Source organism: Gekko japonicus, unplaced genomic scaffold (genome assembly GCF_001447785.1).
Source record: "Gekko japonicus isolate JY-2015 unplaced genomic scaffold, Gekko_japonicus_V1.1 scaffold3, whole genome shotgun sequence".
In the NCBI taxonomy this organism is placed as follows: domain Eukaryota; kingdom Metazoa; phylum Chordata; class Lepidosauria; order Squamata; family Gekkonidae; genus Gekko; species Gekko japonicus.
The window spans coordinates 2,168,168-2,185,006 of NW_015170887.1; the positions used below are offsets into that span (position 1 = coordinate 2,168,168).

General features: G+C 47.8%; 1 protein-coding gene across 1 annotated transcript in view; it reads right to left on the reverse strand.

The window, feature by feature from the left end:
* Positions 1–10,182, reverse strand: part of ISM2 (isthmin 2) — a 38,100-nt gene extending 27,918 nt beyond the window's left edge. Inside the window, exon 1 of the mRNA XM_015418361.1 lies at positions 9,934–10,182. Within this exon, the coding sequence (XP_015273847.1) occupies positions 9,934–10,071 (138 nt within the window). The 5' untranslated portion in view covers positions 10,072–10,182. The remainder of the gene's footprint in view (positions 1–9,933) is intronic.
* Positions 10,183–16,839: the final 6,657 nt, after the last annotated feature.

Sequence of the window (16,839 nt, forward strand, 5' to 3'; positions counted from 1 at the left end):
GAGTCAGATTGAGGTGATGAGAGAGGAGGTCCTACGACTGATAGACAACTTAAAAACTGATAAATCACCAGGCCCGGATGGCATACGTCCGAGAGTTCTTAAAGAACTCAAATGTGAACTTGTGGATCTCCTGACAAAAATATGTAATTTTTCATTAAAATCTGCCTCCATTCCTGAGGACTGGAAGGTAGCTAATGTCATTCCCATCTTTAAAAGGGGTCCCAGAGGAGAACCGGGAAATTACAGGCCAGTCAGTATTTACCTTGACTTCCAGAAAGCTTTTGATAAAGTTCCTCATCAAAGGCTCCTAAGTAAGCTCAAAAATCATGGGATAAAAGGACAAGTGGATCAAAAACTGGCTAATTAATAGAAAACAGAGAGTTGAGTATAAATGGGAAATTTTCTCAGTGGAGGGTGGTAAGCAGTGGGGTACCACAGGGATCAGTACTTGGTCCGATGCTTTTTAACTTGTTTATTAATGGTTTGGAGTTGGGAGTAAGCAGTGAAGTGGCTAAATTTGTGGATGATACGAAGTTGTTCAGGGTGGTGAGAACCAGGGAGGATTGTGAGGCACTCCAATGGGATCTGTTAAGGATGGGTGAGTGGGCGTCAACATGGCAAATGGGATTCAATGTGGCCAAGTGCAAAGTGATGCACATTGGAGCCAAAAATCCTAACTATAAATACATGTTGAAGGGGTCCGAACTGGCAAAGACTGACCAAGAGAGAGATCTTGGAGTCGTAGTAGATAACTCAATGAAAATGTTCAGACAGTGTGCGACTGCAGTAAAAAAGGCCAGTGCTATGCTGGGGATTATTAGGAAGGGAATTGAAAACAGATCAGCCAATATCACAATGCCCCTATATAAATCAATGGTGTGACCTCATTTAGAATACTGTGTACAGTTCTGGTCACCACACCTTAAAAAGGATATTATAGCACTGGAAAAAGTGCAGAAAAGGGCAACTTGAATGATAAAAGAGTTGGAACACTTTCCCTATGAGGAAAGGTTAAAGCACTTGGGGCTCTTTAGCTTGGAGAAAGGACGGCTGAGGGATGACCTGATCGAGGTTTATAAGATTATGCATGGGATAGAGCAGGTAGTGAAAGAGCTACTTTTCTCCCTTTCTCACAATACGAGAACTCGTGGGCACTCAATGAAATTACTGAGCGGTCAGGTTAGAACAGATAAAAGGAAGTACTTCTTCACCCAAAGAGTGATTAACACATGGAATTCACTGCCGCAGGAGGTGGTAACGGCTACAAGCATGAACGGCTTCAAGAGGGAATTAGATAAGCATATGGCGCAGAGGTCCATTGGTGGCTATTAGCCGCAAGGTATAGATAGGGACTCTCAGTCTGGAGCAAGTGATGCTCTGTATTCTTGGTGCTTGGGGGGGGGGCAACAGTGGAGGGCTTCTAGTGTCCTGGCCCCACTGCTGGACCTCCTGAAGACACCTGGTATTTTTGGCCATTGTGTGACAGAGTGTTGGACTGGATGGGCCATTGGCCTGATCCAACATTGGCTTCTCTTATGTTCTTATGTTATATATCCATATAGCTTCAGCACTATCATTTTATGATCCGGTAAAGGTGTCCTCCAAATGTTAGAGCTGCACTGTATATGAATTTGAGAGCTTGCCTTTAAATCCACTTTAGAAGTCCTACTCTAGATGCCTCTGCCTGCTGAGGTTAGATGGGTAGAACCTATGAGGCAAGGCCTTCTCAGTGGTGGTTCTCTACTTCTGGAATACTCTCCCCTACAGGCATCAACCTCTGTATTCTAGGCACCAGGTTATTATGGTTTTTTATATCTGCCAAGTACTTGGTGGATTATTTTCTGTTGTTGTTCTTTGTGTTACCGATTACATTTTATTCTGCTGATGCTGCTCTGGATTTAAGTATTTGTTTTAAAGTGCCCTAAACTACCCTGAACATTCAGCAGCAGATAATGTTACAAATAAAAATCAGTACAAAAAAAAAAAGCATGATGCCTGTGTGACTTTCAACAAAACTGATTTTTCAAATGTAGCCTAGAGTTCTAAACAAGCATTGAGTGGTATTCAAATGCTGAACTAGACAGATCAGTAAAACCAAAACAGAAAGGGAAAGAAAAAACTTCAACCCAGAGAAACCAGGTAACCAAGAAGGTTGACAAAAAGCCTAATAACAGAATAAATAATAATGGCTTACATACAACACAAACAGTTTAAAAAATCCATCAAAAACGATTGCCAGCTCCAGGTTGGGAAATGGCTGGAGATTTTGGGGGTGAAGCCTGAGGAGGGCAGAGTTTGGGGAGGGGAGGGACTTCAAGGGGGTACAATGCCGTAAAGCACACCTTCCAAAGTTGTCCTTTTCTCCGGGTTAACTGATCTCTGTTGCCTGGAGATCTGCTGTCGTCTCAGATCTCCAGCCATGACCTGGAGGCTGGCAACCATACATTAAAACCAAAAATGTAATGGCCACAAGGCCTTCTTCAGTAGTACAAATTGTTGAAATACAAGCCATAAAGTAAAATTATTCAAAATACAAAATACAATATTTCCGACCTGAGCTTTAAAACACACAAGAAGTAGAGCCAGTTAATTTTTAACTAGATAATTCCCCCTGCATTAGTGGAATAAATTAGGGCCATCAAAGATCATTTTTCAGATTGTTGTTGTTCATGGTCCAACTATCTCTATAAGCAAGGTCAAAGTGAATTGTAGCTTTATGGTGTGCATATCCTTTGGGGGAGGTGTGGGGGTGCATCTCAAAACGGGGCATAATTTCTACAAGAAAAGCATGATATACTTTCACTAACTTATTATCTAGCAACAATACCCCTAGCATCCCACCCCATGCAAGTCATCTCACATATTATTTTGTATTTTAAACCTACAGTTCATAACCAAGGACCATTTTACTTAGGAGTTCAGAGTTTGCAGAAAACTATCTGATCAGTATGCAGAAAATGCTGTTGTGAAGTGTCAAGAAATGCTGTTTTTCCACCTGACAATCTCTTTTCAAGCTTTTCAGTTAAAGGCACAAAACTGATGGAAGGCCACAGAAAACTGAATCCCAGAAAACTGAGCAGAAGTTGTGGCCAAAGCAACCGCATCCAGTGACTTCACTTGATTTGAGTATGCTGTTCAGGTGTTCTTCAGGTGTGTTTCTGTGAGTTGCAAACTTACTTTTGATTTATTGACATTCATTACAGAAATCTCATGGTCAATGCTCTGAGCCTAAGACTCAAGGGAAAACATGAAATGCTGGGCATTATAAGCTTCCGTACCATGACACAGTCTGAGGGCTATGTGTTTGTCTATGAAACTATAGTTTTCCCCAGAGAAATAACTACAACTCCTCTGAGGCAGTGTAAGAATAGAGACAGCCATGTATAGTGGTCAGCATCAGCCTACTATCTGGGAAGTCTAAGTTCAAAACCCCTAGTCTACAAAGGAAATGTGCTGGGCAACTTGGTCTGGACACACACTCTCAGCCTAATCCACCTCACTGGCTTGTTATTCCTCATCTAAACATTGCTTTCCTACTGAGAAAGACTGGATCATGAGGGCATGAATACAGTGCGAAAGAGGAGGGGAAGTCAGTTGTACCCAGGAGATCCCTGGCATAACAAGCCCAACAAAACACACACACACTTCCTCTACCTCCCTCCACCCCCACACACAACCCCGGTAGAAAGGCAAAAAGCTCATGCCTTGAATAAAACTTTGTTAGTCTTAGGTGCTTTGTATCTCTCCTGTGTGACTGAGGGAACTGGGTACAGTAAACTCTTGGTCTTTCCCTCCCTCCCCCTCTCTTCCTCCCTAGGGGACAAAGGGGGGGAGGAGCCTCAGCCAATGGAGGGAAGCTTGGCTCAGTAGCTCTGCTGTGCTACTGATGTCAGCTACGCTGCCATATTGTTTATAGCTGCAGGTTCGCATGCATGACCTGTATACCAGTGGATGCCACATTCCTTTCCCTGCTTCTGCCTTCATTATCTCTGACCTTGTAGTCTTGCCTATGTAGTGTCTCCCCATTAATTAACCGTGAGACTAGTTTCGTTTCCTAGGCTTGGCTCTAACTGTTCTGGGGTTTCCTTCCCGCTAGTGGGAGTCAGGCCGATTGGCCCACCGGTGGGGGGGAGCTGGTTTGAATGCACTATATCTCTTGATGCTTTCCATGTATTAGTTATTCCTAACAGTGAACATGTTACTGCAACCATAGTTCTAGCAATAAAGTATAACCTTCTTGGAAGCATGTGCTCCGTTGTTTGACTGTGGGTCCTGACATTCTGTTAGGAATCTACCTTTCACTACTTCATGCATCTCTCCCACTGAGATGAGCGACGAAGAGGAGAACACCGTCACCACGACGACTGGGAGTGAGATTCCTACTACCCAGACCGAGGTACCAGTGACAACTACTCCACCGGTGACCACATCAAAAAAGACCCTGGACCTCGGGACTGTCCCGAAGATGGCATATGCCCACCTGTTCCTGACCCCAAGGGGTCCGAGGCAGCCAGCCGGGCAAGGGTACCAACCGGGTTCAACGGAGGAGACATATGTCCTCACAAAGGGGCCTCGATTTGATATTGGATTCCCATCTGAGACCAGTTTCCAGCCATTCGGGGGAACGTTGGAGGCAGCAGCCGGGGTATGGGTGATGGGCCACTCGAAAGTGCGCAGCGGCCGCACACCCCCAGAGGAAGGGCTCGATTTGGCCAAACGACTGGATGCTGTGGAACGCTATTGGCTTCAGATGAGATGGGACTTCGAGGACGTGCTTCTGGCTATCCCAGATATGGTAGTTCAGGCACTGCGAGCGGAGCGAGAGGCACAGCCGCAGGCGCCCCCCCCAAGAGGCTCCCCCACTACCAGTGCCCCAAGGCCTGAAACTGCGGAGCCCGCCAGATGTTTCGGCACCTGGGCCTGCCTATGGGCCCGCACCCGTGCCCAGACCCGACAGCCCGAGAGGCCCCATTCTTCACTGCCCGAAAAATCAGATCGAGGCGACGTACGACGGGGAACCCGGAAGAGCTGTCCTACTTTGTGGTCCGGGTGATGAAATTCGTGGAAAAATGGGGCCACCTGTTCCAGGATGACAGCAGCCGAGTGGATGCAATCGCCGCCCACTTGAGAGGGGCTGCGGCAACTTGGTATGTGGGCTTGCATAACACAAGGAGCCTGGAGCTGGTGAGTGTGGATGCTTTTAGGTGGGCATTGCGTGCCCAGTTCGAGGACCAGAATGCTGGCCCGAAGGCTAGGGCATTCCTCCGCATCCTAAAACAAGGGAAGCGGTCGGTGAGGGAATACCCGTCTGAGTTTAAACTTCACGCCGCCAAAGTCCGGAACTGGCCAGATCAAGTCCTGGCCAAACTATACCGGGTGGGGCTGAATCCAGAGGTCCGCGAGACTGTTCTCCGTTCGGTGGACCCAATCTCCCTCTTGGCATGGATGCAAGAAGAGGAGAGCATGGAGAGCCGCCTGAATACCCTGTGCCTAGACATTGCGGCGGCTGGGGGAAAATCCCCCCTCAACCCGGCCCAGAAGGGGAAGCTGGTAAGACCACCCAAAACGCTCCGGGACCAGCGCTTGAAGCAAGGGCTATGCCTCAGGTGCGGAGAATGGGGCCACTTCGCCGCCGACTGCAGTGGATTGGGCCCTGGGAAACCAGGAAAAGTTGAGCCTGCCAAGGTGCGAATGGGGACCCCTGCGAAAAAGCCGTTGGGCAAGCCAAAGTTCGCCAAAGCCCTACAAGTGGCACTGGAGGAAGTGGAGACGACACCAGCGAGGAAGAGAGCGTCGAGCCGGCGGGAAAAGGCCAGGTCCTGCTGTGAGTGTTGCGGAGCAGCAGGGCCTGATCCCGGAGGCACCAAAAATGGTGAGCAGCTATCCTCCCCTCTTTTTTGTGACTGTGACTTATGAATCCGATCATGGGAACCCACATCAGAGTAAGGGGCCTCATTGACTCGGGGTGTGGGAGGGATCTTATTAATCCGTCCTTGGTCTCAGGACTGGAAGCTGCGGTAGCACAGTTGCCTGAACCCCTAATTTTTACTCAAATGGATGGGTCTACAATGAAAGAACCTTGCCAATTTGAGATGGTGCCCTTGCGATTGGGGGCGGGGGACCACTGGGAAGAACGCTCGGTTGTGATCACCCAATCGGCCTGACTCTTGCTCTTTCCCTCCCTCCCCAAGGGAAGGGGGGAAGCCTCAGCCAATAGATGGAAGAGAGGCTTTGCTATGTCGCTCCTGTGTGATTAAGAGAGCCTGGCAAAGCAAGCTGTGATGCAGAAGGAAGCAGGAGAATGGGAGAAGGAAGCAGAGAGCCAGTTGCTCACAGGCCAGATACGAGCCCTGTGAAGGCTGCATGTGTGACACCTCTGCTCTAGTTAATAGAAACTTATGCTAACAATAAATCTGTTTGTTGTTAGGATGCCACTCCTTTTGGTTTGTTCTCCCATTGCCGTATATTTGACCTTGTGCTGCTTAACTTTTCCTGTTCTTCACACAGACAGGCATGAGTTGTTTGCCATTAGATCCCTGATAGAATCCCACGTCCTTTAAGGACCAGCATGGCTCTATTTCTTATAATGGCAACTATGCAGTATGCATTTGGTAAAGAAGACACATGTTAGGCCCTACCTCATTAGATTTCTTAATCAAATAACACCACAAGAAGAGTGTAGAGATGAGAATGATGGGACAGCCTACCTCAAGGAAGAACAAAAATCCAAGGGGTCGGTCTGTTGCAAATAATTCTGTGGCACCAAACCTTAATTGCCAGGTTTATCATATGCCAAACACAGAGGAAACAAACTGTAAGCTATCCTCCAAAGGCAACAGCACAGAAATGTCATCCTCTGTGACTTTTTGCATTTCATGAAGAAATAACACATTTTCAGATGTATGAAGTAGGCCCTAGCCCAAGAAAACAAATTCCACAATATGTTTTTTTTGGTGAGTTTTTAATGTGTGTGTGCCTGGAAGTCATGGTTGACTTCTGGAGACCCCTAGTGGGGCTTAGATGTTTCTGAGAAGTGGCTTGCTATTGCCTGCCTCTGCATCTTGTCCCTGGTATTCCTTGGAGGTCTCCCATCCAAGTACTTGCCAGGGTTGGCCCTGCTTAGCTTCTGAAATCTGACAAAACTGGGCTTGCCTGGGCTATCCAGGTCAGGGCAAATTCTACAATATGTTTATTAGTCGTTCAAGTACTGTGGGATGCTTTCATGTTTTAGATAAGATACACAGCAAACTGCTCTAGCCCTGTACCCTCCAACTGCCTTCTATCATTTAACCCAATGGGCATCAGTCATTTACTAATGGGCTGGCTAATTTCTAAATTACTACTATTCAGGTTTGCAAAATTTGCATGGTCATTCTATATGAAACCCATACAGCATTTGTTTTTAGACACAGCATCAGCTCAAAAACAACCACATTTAGATGGCTGCCAGCACTGGCGGACAACAAAACACCAGTACCTACTATCTATAGGTGGGCACAGTTCACCTTTTGCTTACCACATGGAACTCCAGATGACTAATTCATCTTACCCAATGGTAATCTCCCTCGTTCTTACACACATACACACTGAGTAAATAACAGAAAAAGTAATTTGTAATCCTAACTATGCCCACCCTTTGATAAAACAGGAGACCAATGGGAAGTTACAGGCTAACAACATTTATTCCAGCATAAACTTTGTTCAGTCAGAGTTCATGTCAGCAGATAAATACTTTGATAGGTTCTGATTGCAATTATTCATTAATTTTTTTCCGTGCAGTCAAATGAAATTTCTCCAAACACAATTCAATACACCTAAAAAAAAAAGGCAAATGAAGTCTGGAATTATAACTATCTCAATGCTGTTACAGAAGTGTATGTTATACACACAACTGGAATACTGAGTGCAGTTCTAGCTGCCCCATCTCAAAAAATTACATTATGTTTATTTTTATCCTACTTTTCTTCTCAGAAGCTCAAGTGGGTCTTCTTCACCCTTCTCCCCCAATGACATCCTCACAACAACTCTGGGAGGTAGTCTAGGCTGAGATCAAACATCCAGCTGGACACTGTGGGGAAACAGGATGCTGGATTTGACGGGTCCACTGGTCTGGTTCAGCATGCTTGTCCTTATACCAGATTTATATAGAAGCTTAGCTTAGGGCTTGCTCTTTGTATTTTGTTTTCAGGAGGGTACAAGATTTGTGAATTGTACACCTGACATGTCATTGAGAGAAACATGACTCTGCGTACATCATATGGATACGTTCATCAGGGGAGTGTGCAGCCCTCCCATTGAGTGTGTACATTTGGCGGCAAACCTGGGTTTGCCCTGAGTAATGTGTGAAATGGTCCCAGCTGCAACTACTAAGGGAAAGCTCTAAAGCCGCCAGAACAAATATTACGAAAGCTATTCCTGGCTGGGCACAGCCTCTCTTCTGCCATCTTCAGTACAAGAAGAATGCACATTCGGCCAAACGTCAATCCCACGGGTTTTTTGGGTTTTTTTTTTAAAACCTATTCTCCCTCTCATTGCCTCATCTAACTAGATTATGGAACTCACAGTACAATCCTAAACAAAATTAATCCAGTCTAAACCCATTTAAATCCATGGGTTTAGGCTGGAGAAACTTTTCTTAGGATTGCACTGTTACTGCCCCAGAAGGTAGGTGAGCAGATAGCAAGATTAACAACTGTCTGCAAATACTATCTGCAAGCCCTAACAGTTAATACTATTTATACAGCTGGGTCCAGAACAAAAAGTCTATTGCTGTAAAATGGACTTTAACCTGCTTGACATCTGCTATCTTTTGGGACCAACACCCAAATTCCTTTTTGCTGCACTTGGGACGAATTGTTCACAAGACAGACTTTTTTGCATCTTTATTCTCAAACACCTACACTTTTGTTTTAAATTGCCCAGGATGAAAGCCAGCTTTTTGTAGCAAACGAAGTAGAGGACTAATCCAGCATGGCAATCCACATTTTTTCTCTAGGAGGCAAACCACTAAGTCATGGGACAGGTACACACACTAAAAATATCCCATGGTTTTACCCTTTCCAACTAGTTCATCTCTTGCCCCTAGTCAGTGCTAATCTTTGCCATAACCTTGCATCAAAAGAGAGAGGACCACCACTCTTTAATCATTGTTAGCATGTAAAAGTGTTGCAGAGTAAAATCACTGAATACAGATTAGGGTTGAGTCCAGTGGTACCTTTAAGACCAACAAAGTTTTAATCAAGGTATATGCTTTTGTGTTTTTAATAAAACTTTGTTAGTAGAGTTGCCAGCCCTGGGTTGGAAAATACCTGGAGACTTTGGGGGTGGATCCTGGAGTATGGTACAATGCCACAGAGTTCACCCTTCAAAGTAGCCATTTTCTCCAAGGGAGCCGATCTCTATTAGCTAGAGATCAGTGGCAAAAGTGGGTCTCCAGGCCCCACCTGGATGCTGGCAACCCTATTTGTTGGTCTTCAAAGTGCAACTGGACTCATTCTGCTGATTCAGACCAACACAGCTACCCACCTGAATCTACAGATTAGGCTGTGTGGCTCACCTGCTTGCAAGAGAACGTGCTTTTAGGAACCCCCGTTTTAAAGATGCTATCTGAACTATTTTGAATGTGATCTATTTCATTTACACCCAGCCTGTCTCCTCAATGGGCATTCAAAAGAGTTTACACCCTCCTCCTCCTCACCTCCATTTTATCCTCACAACACCCCGGTGAGGTAGGTTAGGCTGAAAATGTGTGACTGGCCCAAGGCGAGGCTGGCAATTCAAACCTGGGTCTCCCCACTTCAACCACTCCACTAAGGCGGTTCTTTGAGAAACGCAGGAATTCACTGCCGTCCAGCCTTCCGCCCTCAAAGTAGCCCAACCGCTCGTCAACCGAGGCCCTCAAGCGTGAAGCCGAACCCAGCCGCTGGGACTCACCTCCACCAGTTTGTAGTTCCTCTCCTTCGGGCTGTTGCTGCGTTGCCGCCTCAAGGGCAGCCCTCTCACCGCAGCCAGGAAAGCGGTCAGACACACCACGCTCAGCATCAGCACAACTTTCCCTCCGACCTGAGACATCTCTTCCGCCCACTGCGCCGCACCTCCTTGCGCCCTCGCAGACACCGGGCGGGCGGGCAGCGCACGCTTAATCCAACCTCGCCAGTGAGACAAAAATCAGACCCTTAAGAAGGAAGGGAAGGAGAGCACAGATGTGAACTGCAATCCTCTTTTCCGCCTTCTGCGCCGATATTGTGCCTTCGGAGCGGTTACTCAGCGAGGGCGTGCGCGCCACAGAGTCCAGATTGGGGGTGGGGGTGTCCCCCTCTCGCGCTTCGCTCGCTCCTCTGATCGCTCTTGCGGTTTGCCGAGCCCGTCTTGGGTCGCTAGTCCTTGCTGGCTGCTAAACCACCGATGTCGAAAGGTAACTATGAGGAAAAAAAGAGTTACGGGGCTGGAAAGGGCCGGGGGGGCGGGAGGCTTCTCCCATCCGCCGTCGCCCTTTCGGTAATCTTTCCTGCAATTGGATTTCTCTTCCTCCCGCGCTTGACTCACTCGCGCCGTCCAGTTGCGACGAACACCTCCGGCGACCGAGGCGCGCCGATGCCGCGAGCAGCTCCTTTCCCTTTGCGCGGTAAAAAAGCCTCTTGCTGCGCCCCCTCCGCAGCCCTGCCTGCTCTCCTATCCGGCGGCGGCTCCATGCACTCGGGCTCCCGTCGTCCCGTCCGCAGCCCCACGCGAGCGGCTGTGGTCGCCAAAGGCAAACTTTCCCCCTTCCCGTGCCCACCCTTGGCACCGCTTGGGCTCAGCCAGACGCCGCTCCGCCCGCAGCATGTCCCAGGTTACCTCGGCTGCGGCTGCTGCAAACATCCCGCGGCTCCTGCTCTCCGGCCGGGCTCCCGTTTGGCTCGCATTTTGCGCGCGGGGAGGCGTCTGGCTTGCCGCCCTCCGAGGCGGTCGGACCGCTCTTTGTTCTGCAAACTCTGGGCTCGCTCCTCTGGCGAAGAGAGAGCCCCCGAAAGCCGCCGCCGCTGCTCGAGCCGGCTGCACGAGGCGCGCGGGGCTCCCTCCTGGCCCGCCGCGGGAGACGACGAGCCCGCCTGCTGGAGCGCTCCTGCCGCGACGCTGCTGCTGCTGGGCTCCCTCGTGCCAAGTAGTCCCTCGCTCGGCTCAAGCCTCTTTCACCTCCGCCGGCCCACTTGCCGCCCCTTCCCCAGCGGCCTCCTCCCTCCTTCTCCCGGCTGCCAGGAGGAGCACGGCTCCTCTGCCCCCTCGGCTCCTAGCAGCGGACTCGCAGCAGCCGGCCTGCCTCCGGAGCTCTCGTCCTCCCTCCAGTGGATCTGCGTCCTCCAGCCCGCACCGTCTCTGACGTGGGCGCAGGAGGCTCCCTGCCCACAAGGCCCAATGTCAGCTTTGACTGACCGCAGCCGACGCCACGTGAGTGAGGGGATAAAGCCGCGGAGAGGACAAAACGCAGCCTTACTTGGGTTGAACCTCAGAATTAGACCGGACTTTCCCCGCAAAATGCTAAACTTTTACGGGGGGGGGGCGTCGAGGACGCGGTAACCAGTAACTGATAGCATCGGCAAGGGAACTACTTTATATCTTGCCATTTCTGCCAGAGAGTTCTACCATCCAGACGCCCAGGAGATCCAAACCTTCCTGGTTCCAAAGCATTGGTTGCTGTATCCTGTAGTTAGTTCATGCTGGAATAAAGGGTCTGTCATTTCAGACAGAACCGTTTTATAACCGGTTCCCTACTGGAATATATTTGTAATTTCAGACACAAATGCTTCTGTCCTGTTTAGGAAATGGGGCTGAAGCATTTTACCTGTCAACCTCTTCCAAGTAGTCTTCAGTTTCCTCTCCCGGTTCTGATGCGCTTTGCTTTATATCGTTATAGCCATTGGAATGTCTGGAGTGTTTTGTTATAGCGCTATAGCGCTATAAAGCGAACATTAAAAAAAAAAAGCTGGAGAGCGCCCAAGCGGGCGAAAAACGGCGGGGGGAAAGCGGGAAAAAGCGGTGCAGTCTGAAATGGCAAGTTGTTAGCCCTGGAGCCACTGCACTTCTGGTTTGTTTTCCTTGGCAACTCCTCTGAGATTATCTCCTGTGTCACAGTGATGATTCTCCTAGTGATGGCCGGTCACACGGGGAACTACCCCTTCATCACTTCAGGGGCTTGTTGCATCTGGAGAGCTGATGACCCAAGAGCCCCTATTTTCCCCACCTATACATTAATACTGTGAAATATCAGAACAGATGCAGCAAGAGGAATTTGGCCTGGCTTGCATGAGGGGCAACTGAAAGAAAATAATGCAATGTGTCTGTCAGTGGTTTAGGAAGACAGAGTCTAATCTGGAGAACTGGGGTTGATTCCCCACTCCTCCACATGAAGCATGCTGGGTGACCTTGGGCCACTCACAATACTCTCAAAACTCTCAGCCCCACCTACCTCACAAGGTGCCTGTTGTGGGGGAATGTGATTGTAAACCACCTTAAGACTCCATAAGGTAGAGAAAAGCAGGGTATAGAAACCTACTGTTCTTCTGTTTTCCTCCATGAGTCCTTCAACTTCCACAGATTTCCAATGTGTTATGTATTGTGCATACATAAGCTTCAGCTTGGATCTCACCCCTATCTAAGCCAGTTTGGTGTAGTGGTTAAGTGCGTGGACTCTAATCTGGGAGAACTGGGTTTGATTCCCCACTCCTCCACTTGCACCTGGCTGGATGACCTTGGGCAAGCTGTAGTTCTGATAAGAGCTGTTCTTGAAAAAAGAGCAGTTTCTGTCAGAGAGCTCTCAGCCTCACCTACCTCACAGGGTGTCTGTTGTGGGGAGGGGAAGGGAAAGGAGTTTGTAAGCCGCTCTGAGACACCTTTCGGTAGTGAAGGGCGGGGTATAAATCCAATCTCTTCTTCTAAATCTGGTATTGTAAAATGCACAGCCTGATTGGCTACTCTGAGCAGTGGACCAATCAGGGCATAAGAAAGATACTGGAGGGAGATGAATTCATTGGTTGTTATGATAGTATTCTGATTGGATGTTAACTCAGCCAGGGGCGTGGTTATCTAAGCCCAGATAGTTTAAAAGAGAGCGTGGTGGTCTTTTGTTTGTGTTTGTTCGTCTTGTTCTAATAAAGCTGAATCACTTGTTAATGAGCTGCCTGAAGTCTCGTACTTAACACAGTGACTATATGCTCCTTACATTATGGACTAGGATAGATTCTGCTTGTTTATTGGCTGCAGAGTTCCCCTGTGTGCAGTCTCTCCTAGTTGGCAGAGGTACTCTCAGATGTGGTGCAGGGGACACCTAGAGTGATTGTTGTGGGGGAAGTCAACATTTATGCTGAGGAGATCTTGCTGGGACTGGTACAGGATTTCGTAGCTTCTTTGACTGCTTTGGGCCTCTCTCAGGTCACAGCCCTGCACATGAAAGAAGTCACACTAGGACAATATTTTTGCAGAGCCTTTGAGGGAAGGTTTTGGTGTTGGAGATACAGCCTGAAGCATGGTCCAACCACTGTCTACTCAAGGAAAAGATGAAAGTGGCCCTGACAGCCTACTGGAAAAGAGGCCTGTTTAAAATGGTCTGCCCATGGAGGCTCGTGGATCCTCCTGTATTCCAGAATGCTCTGAGGGATTTCAGGATTCCATATAAATGCTCTTTTAAGGCTGCAATGGGGGCATGTAATGTGAAGTTCCTTGAAGCTATCAACAAGGTTGCCCCTTGTTGACCTTTGCCACTTTCAGGGTGAAATCTAGCCCCCTGGTTTACCACAGAGCTGGGTGACCTGAAGAGGACTGGGGGACATCTAGAACAACACTGGCAGAGAACTCATACTGAATCTGACAGATCTAAATGCTATAGAGTCCACCTATGGAACACCTACGAAGCGGTGATGACAGCAGCAAAGAAATGTCACTTCTCTGCTACTGTTATATCAGGGGTGTCGAACATTTGTTATGAGGGCTGGATATGACATAAATGAGACCTTGTTGGGCTGGGCCATGTGTGTCATAGAATGTAATGCCAGGTAGTGGAGATATAAACTTTATAAAGGACACAAACACAAAGATTTTTTTAACTTAAAATAAAAACATGCTTAAAACATTAGCACTCTTGCAATATTTTGTTTAACAGTATCTGAAAACTGACACCTCTTGCTCTGAATTATTGCATCAAAACGTCTGTGCTGTTGCAATCTTGACTGCTGTTCAGGTGTTTATCTGTAAGCTGCAAACTTACGATGACACAGCAGCTGCAGAACTGGAAGAAGCAGAAGACAGCCAGTTCTACTGCGGGCCTGATAGAAGCCCCCCAGGGGCCTGCTCCAGCCCCTGGGCTGCATGTTTGACACCCCTGTGTTACATCATCTAGTTCACAACCACCCAAGTTGTTCAAGGTGGCTTGGCATCTGCTGCCTCCTAAATCAGTTAGTTGTTATACTTTTTAAAAATTTTGAGAATTCATTCTGATCTGGATACTGGTTGTGACATAGGTCCACCAGAATTGCCTAATACTTGGTCTATTTATGACCCAGCTTCCAGGGTGGATGTTGACAGGATCCTGGGATTTGTGAAGGCCACATGTGTGACTCTCACCTCCCTGTGGGTCCCCCATAGCAGGATTCCCCCACTGAAAGGTCCCTAGAATACCCCACTGATTGCCCCAGTCCTAATGCAACCGAGCCTGCATAAGGTGTTAATTTTGGTGGGGTAGCTCTGTTAGGCTGTCCTGTAGCACCATAAAGGCTAATTACATTTTATTCCAGCGGAGAGGGCATAAACCTTTGGTCTAGTTTTGTGATCTAGCATACACACAAAGCCCCCCATCACGGTCTAGGTCTAACTAGTGTATTTCTCCAAACTCCTTTGTGAGCAGTCAGTTTCTTTAATCGAAGTCAGCACTGACTCCTCCAAAACAGGTGCGAAGTGAATGTACATGAAGCAGCATGGTAGAGCAGTTAGAATGCCAGCCTACGACTGGAGAAACTGAGTCAGGTCTTCATTCAGCTGTGAAGTTTATTAGTCATTTTGGATCTGTTACAGATGCAGGGATCAGCCTGAAGCATCTCAGAAAGACTGTTTGATTGAAGTTATGGTTATCAATTTATTGTATTGTTATTCCTTAATTTAGGAATATTTTGCTCAAAAGTGTATATTTTATGAAGTTGAAAGGGACCATACAGGCCATCTAGTCCAACCCCCTGCTTAATGTAGGATCAGTGTTCATCCAGCTGCTGCTTGATGGGGAGCTCACTAGGTAGCCGATTCCACTGCTGAACTGCTCTTACGGTAAAAAAATTTTCTTAATATCCAACTGGTACTTTTCTGTCTGTAATTTAAACCCATTATTGTGAGTCCTATACTCTGCTGCCAACAGGAACAGCTCCCTGCCATCTCAGTGACAGCCTTTCAAGTACAAGAGAGCAATCAGGTTCTCCCTCAACCTCCTCTTCTCCAGACTGAACATTCACAAATCCCTCAGCCTTTCCCCAAAGGCCCCCAATCATCTTCATCACCCTCCTTTATACCCACTCCATTCTGTCCTCATCTTTTTTGGAGTGAGGCCTCCAGACTTGCAGCCTGACCAAGAGTATACAGCAAGACTATGACACATTGGGTGCGTTCAGACGCGGTGTTTCAGCCGGCATAAACTGTACCGGTTGGAACCGGTGCAGTTTATGCCGGCTGAAATGCGATCACACTCACCTCCATTTTGCGGATCCCATCGCTGTATGCCCGCTCACACGCTGCGGGCGTCGGCTTTTTTTTTTTAACTCAGTTTGAGCATGCGCATAGGCAGCCATTCACAGAATGGCGATCTTTGCGCATGCTCAAAACACCCCATATTACATTTAAACTTTAAATGTAAGGACTTACCTTTAAAGTTTAAAGACCAAACTGGCCTCCCTGAAGTCCCGGACTCCTCCAAAATGCTACACTAAGGGCTTTTTAAAACAAAAACCAAAAAACGCTCAGGGTGAAGCTTCGCCCGAGCGCACATCGCTTAGTTAAAAAAAAATGGCGGGGGAAAATCGGAAGCCTCAGGCTTCCAAACGGAAGTGGCAAGACATCGGTGGAGAGCGATCAGACGGCGGGGTTAAGCGAATGCAACCGTTGCACTCGGGATACCACCACTTGGGGACCTAGTGGCAGAGTGCAACGGTTTAAAGGGCTTTACAACGGTTAGGGAGGGAAGACAGATGTTCGCCGTCTGAACGCCGGTAAGTACAATGATTGCAACCGGCACAGATTCCGTTGTAAAGCCCCCGTCTGATCGCACCCATTGTGATTTGGATGCATTAGCCCACGGGTGTTAAACACGTGGCTCGGGGCGCCAGATCAGGCCCCTGGGGGGCTTCTATCAGGCCTGCAGTGAAACTGGCTGTCTTCTGCTTCTTCTTCCAGTTCTGCTGCTGCTGCATCATCATGGGTTTGCACCTTACAGATACACACCTGAACAGCATACTCAAGATTGCAAGAGCACAGACATTTTGATGCAGTAATTCATAGCAAGAGGTGTCAGTTATCCAACACTGTTAAATAAACAAAATATTGCAAGTGCTAATGTTTTAAGCATGTTTTTAAGTTAAAAAAAATCTTTGTGTTTGTGTCCTTTATAAAGTTTATATCTCCGCTACCTGGCATTACATTTTATGACACACATGGCCTGGCCCAACAAGGTCTCATGTAAGTCAGATCTGGCCCTCATAACAAATGAGTTCAACACCCCTGCATTAGCCTTTTTTGCCACTGCATCACACTGACTGCTCATATTTAGCTTACAGGCCATCCGTATGCCAAGATCTTGTTCAGACACACAGCTACCCAGAAGTGTGTTCC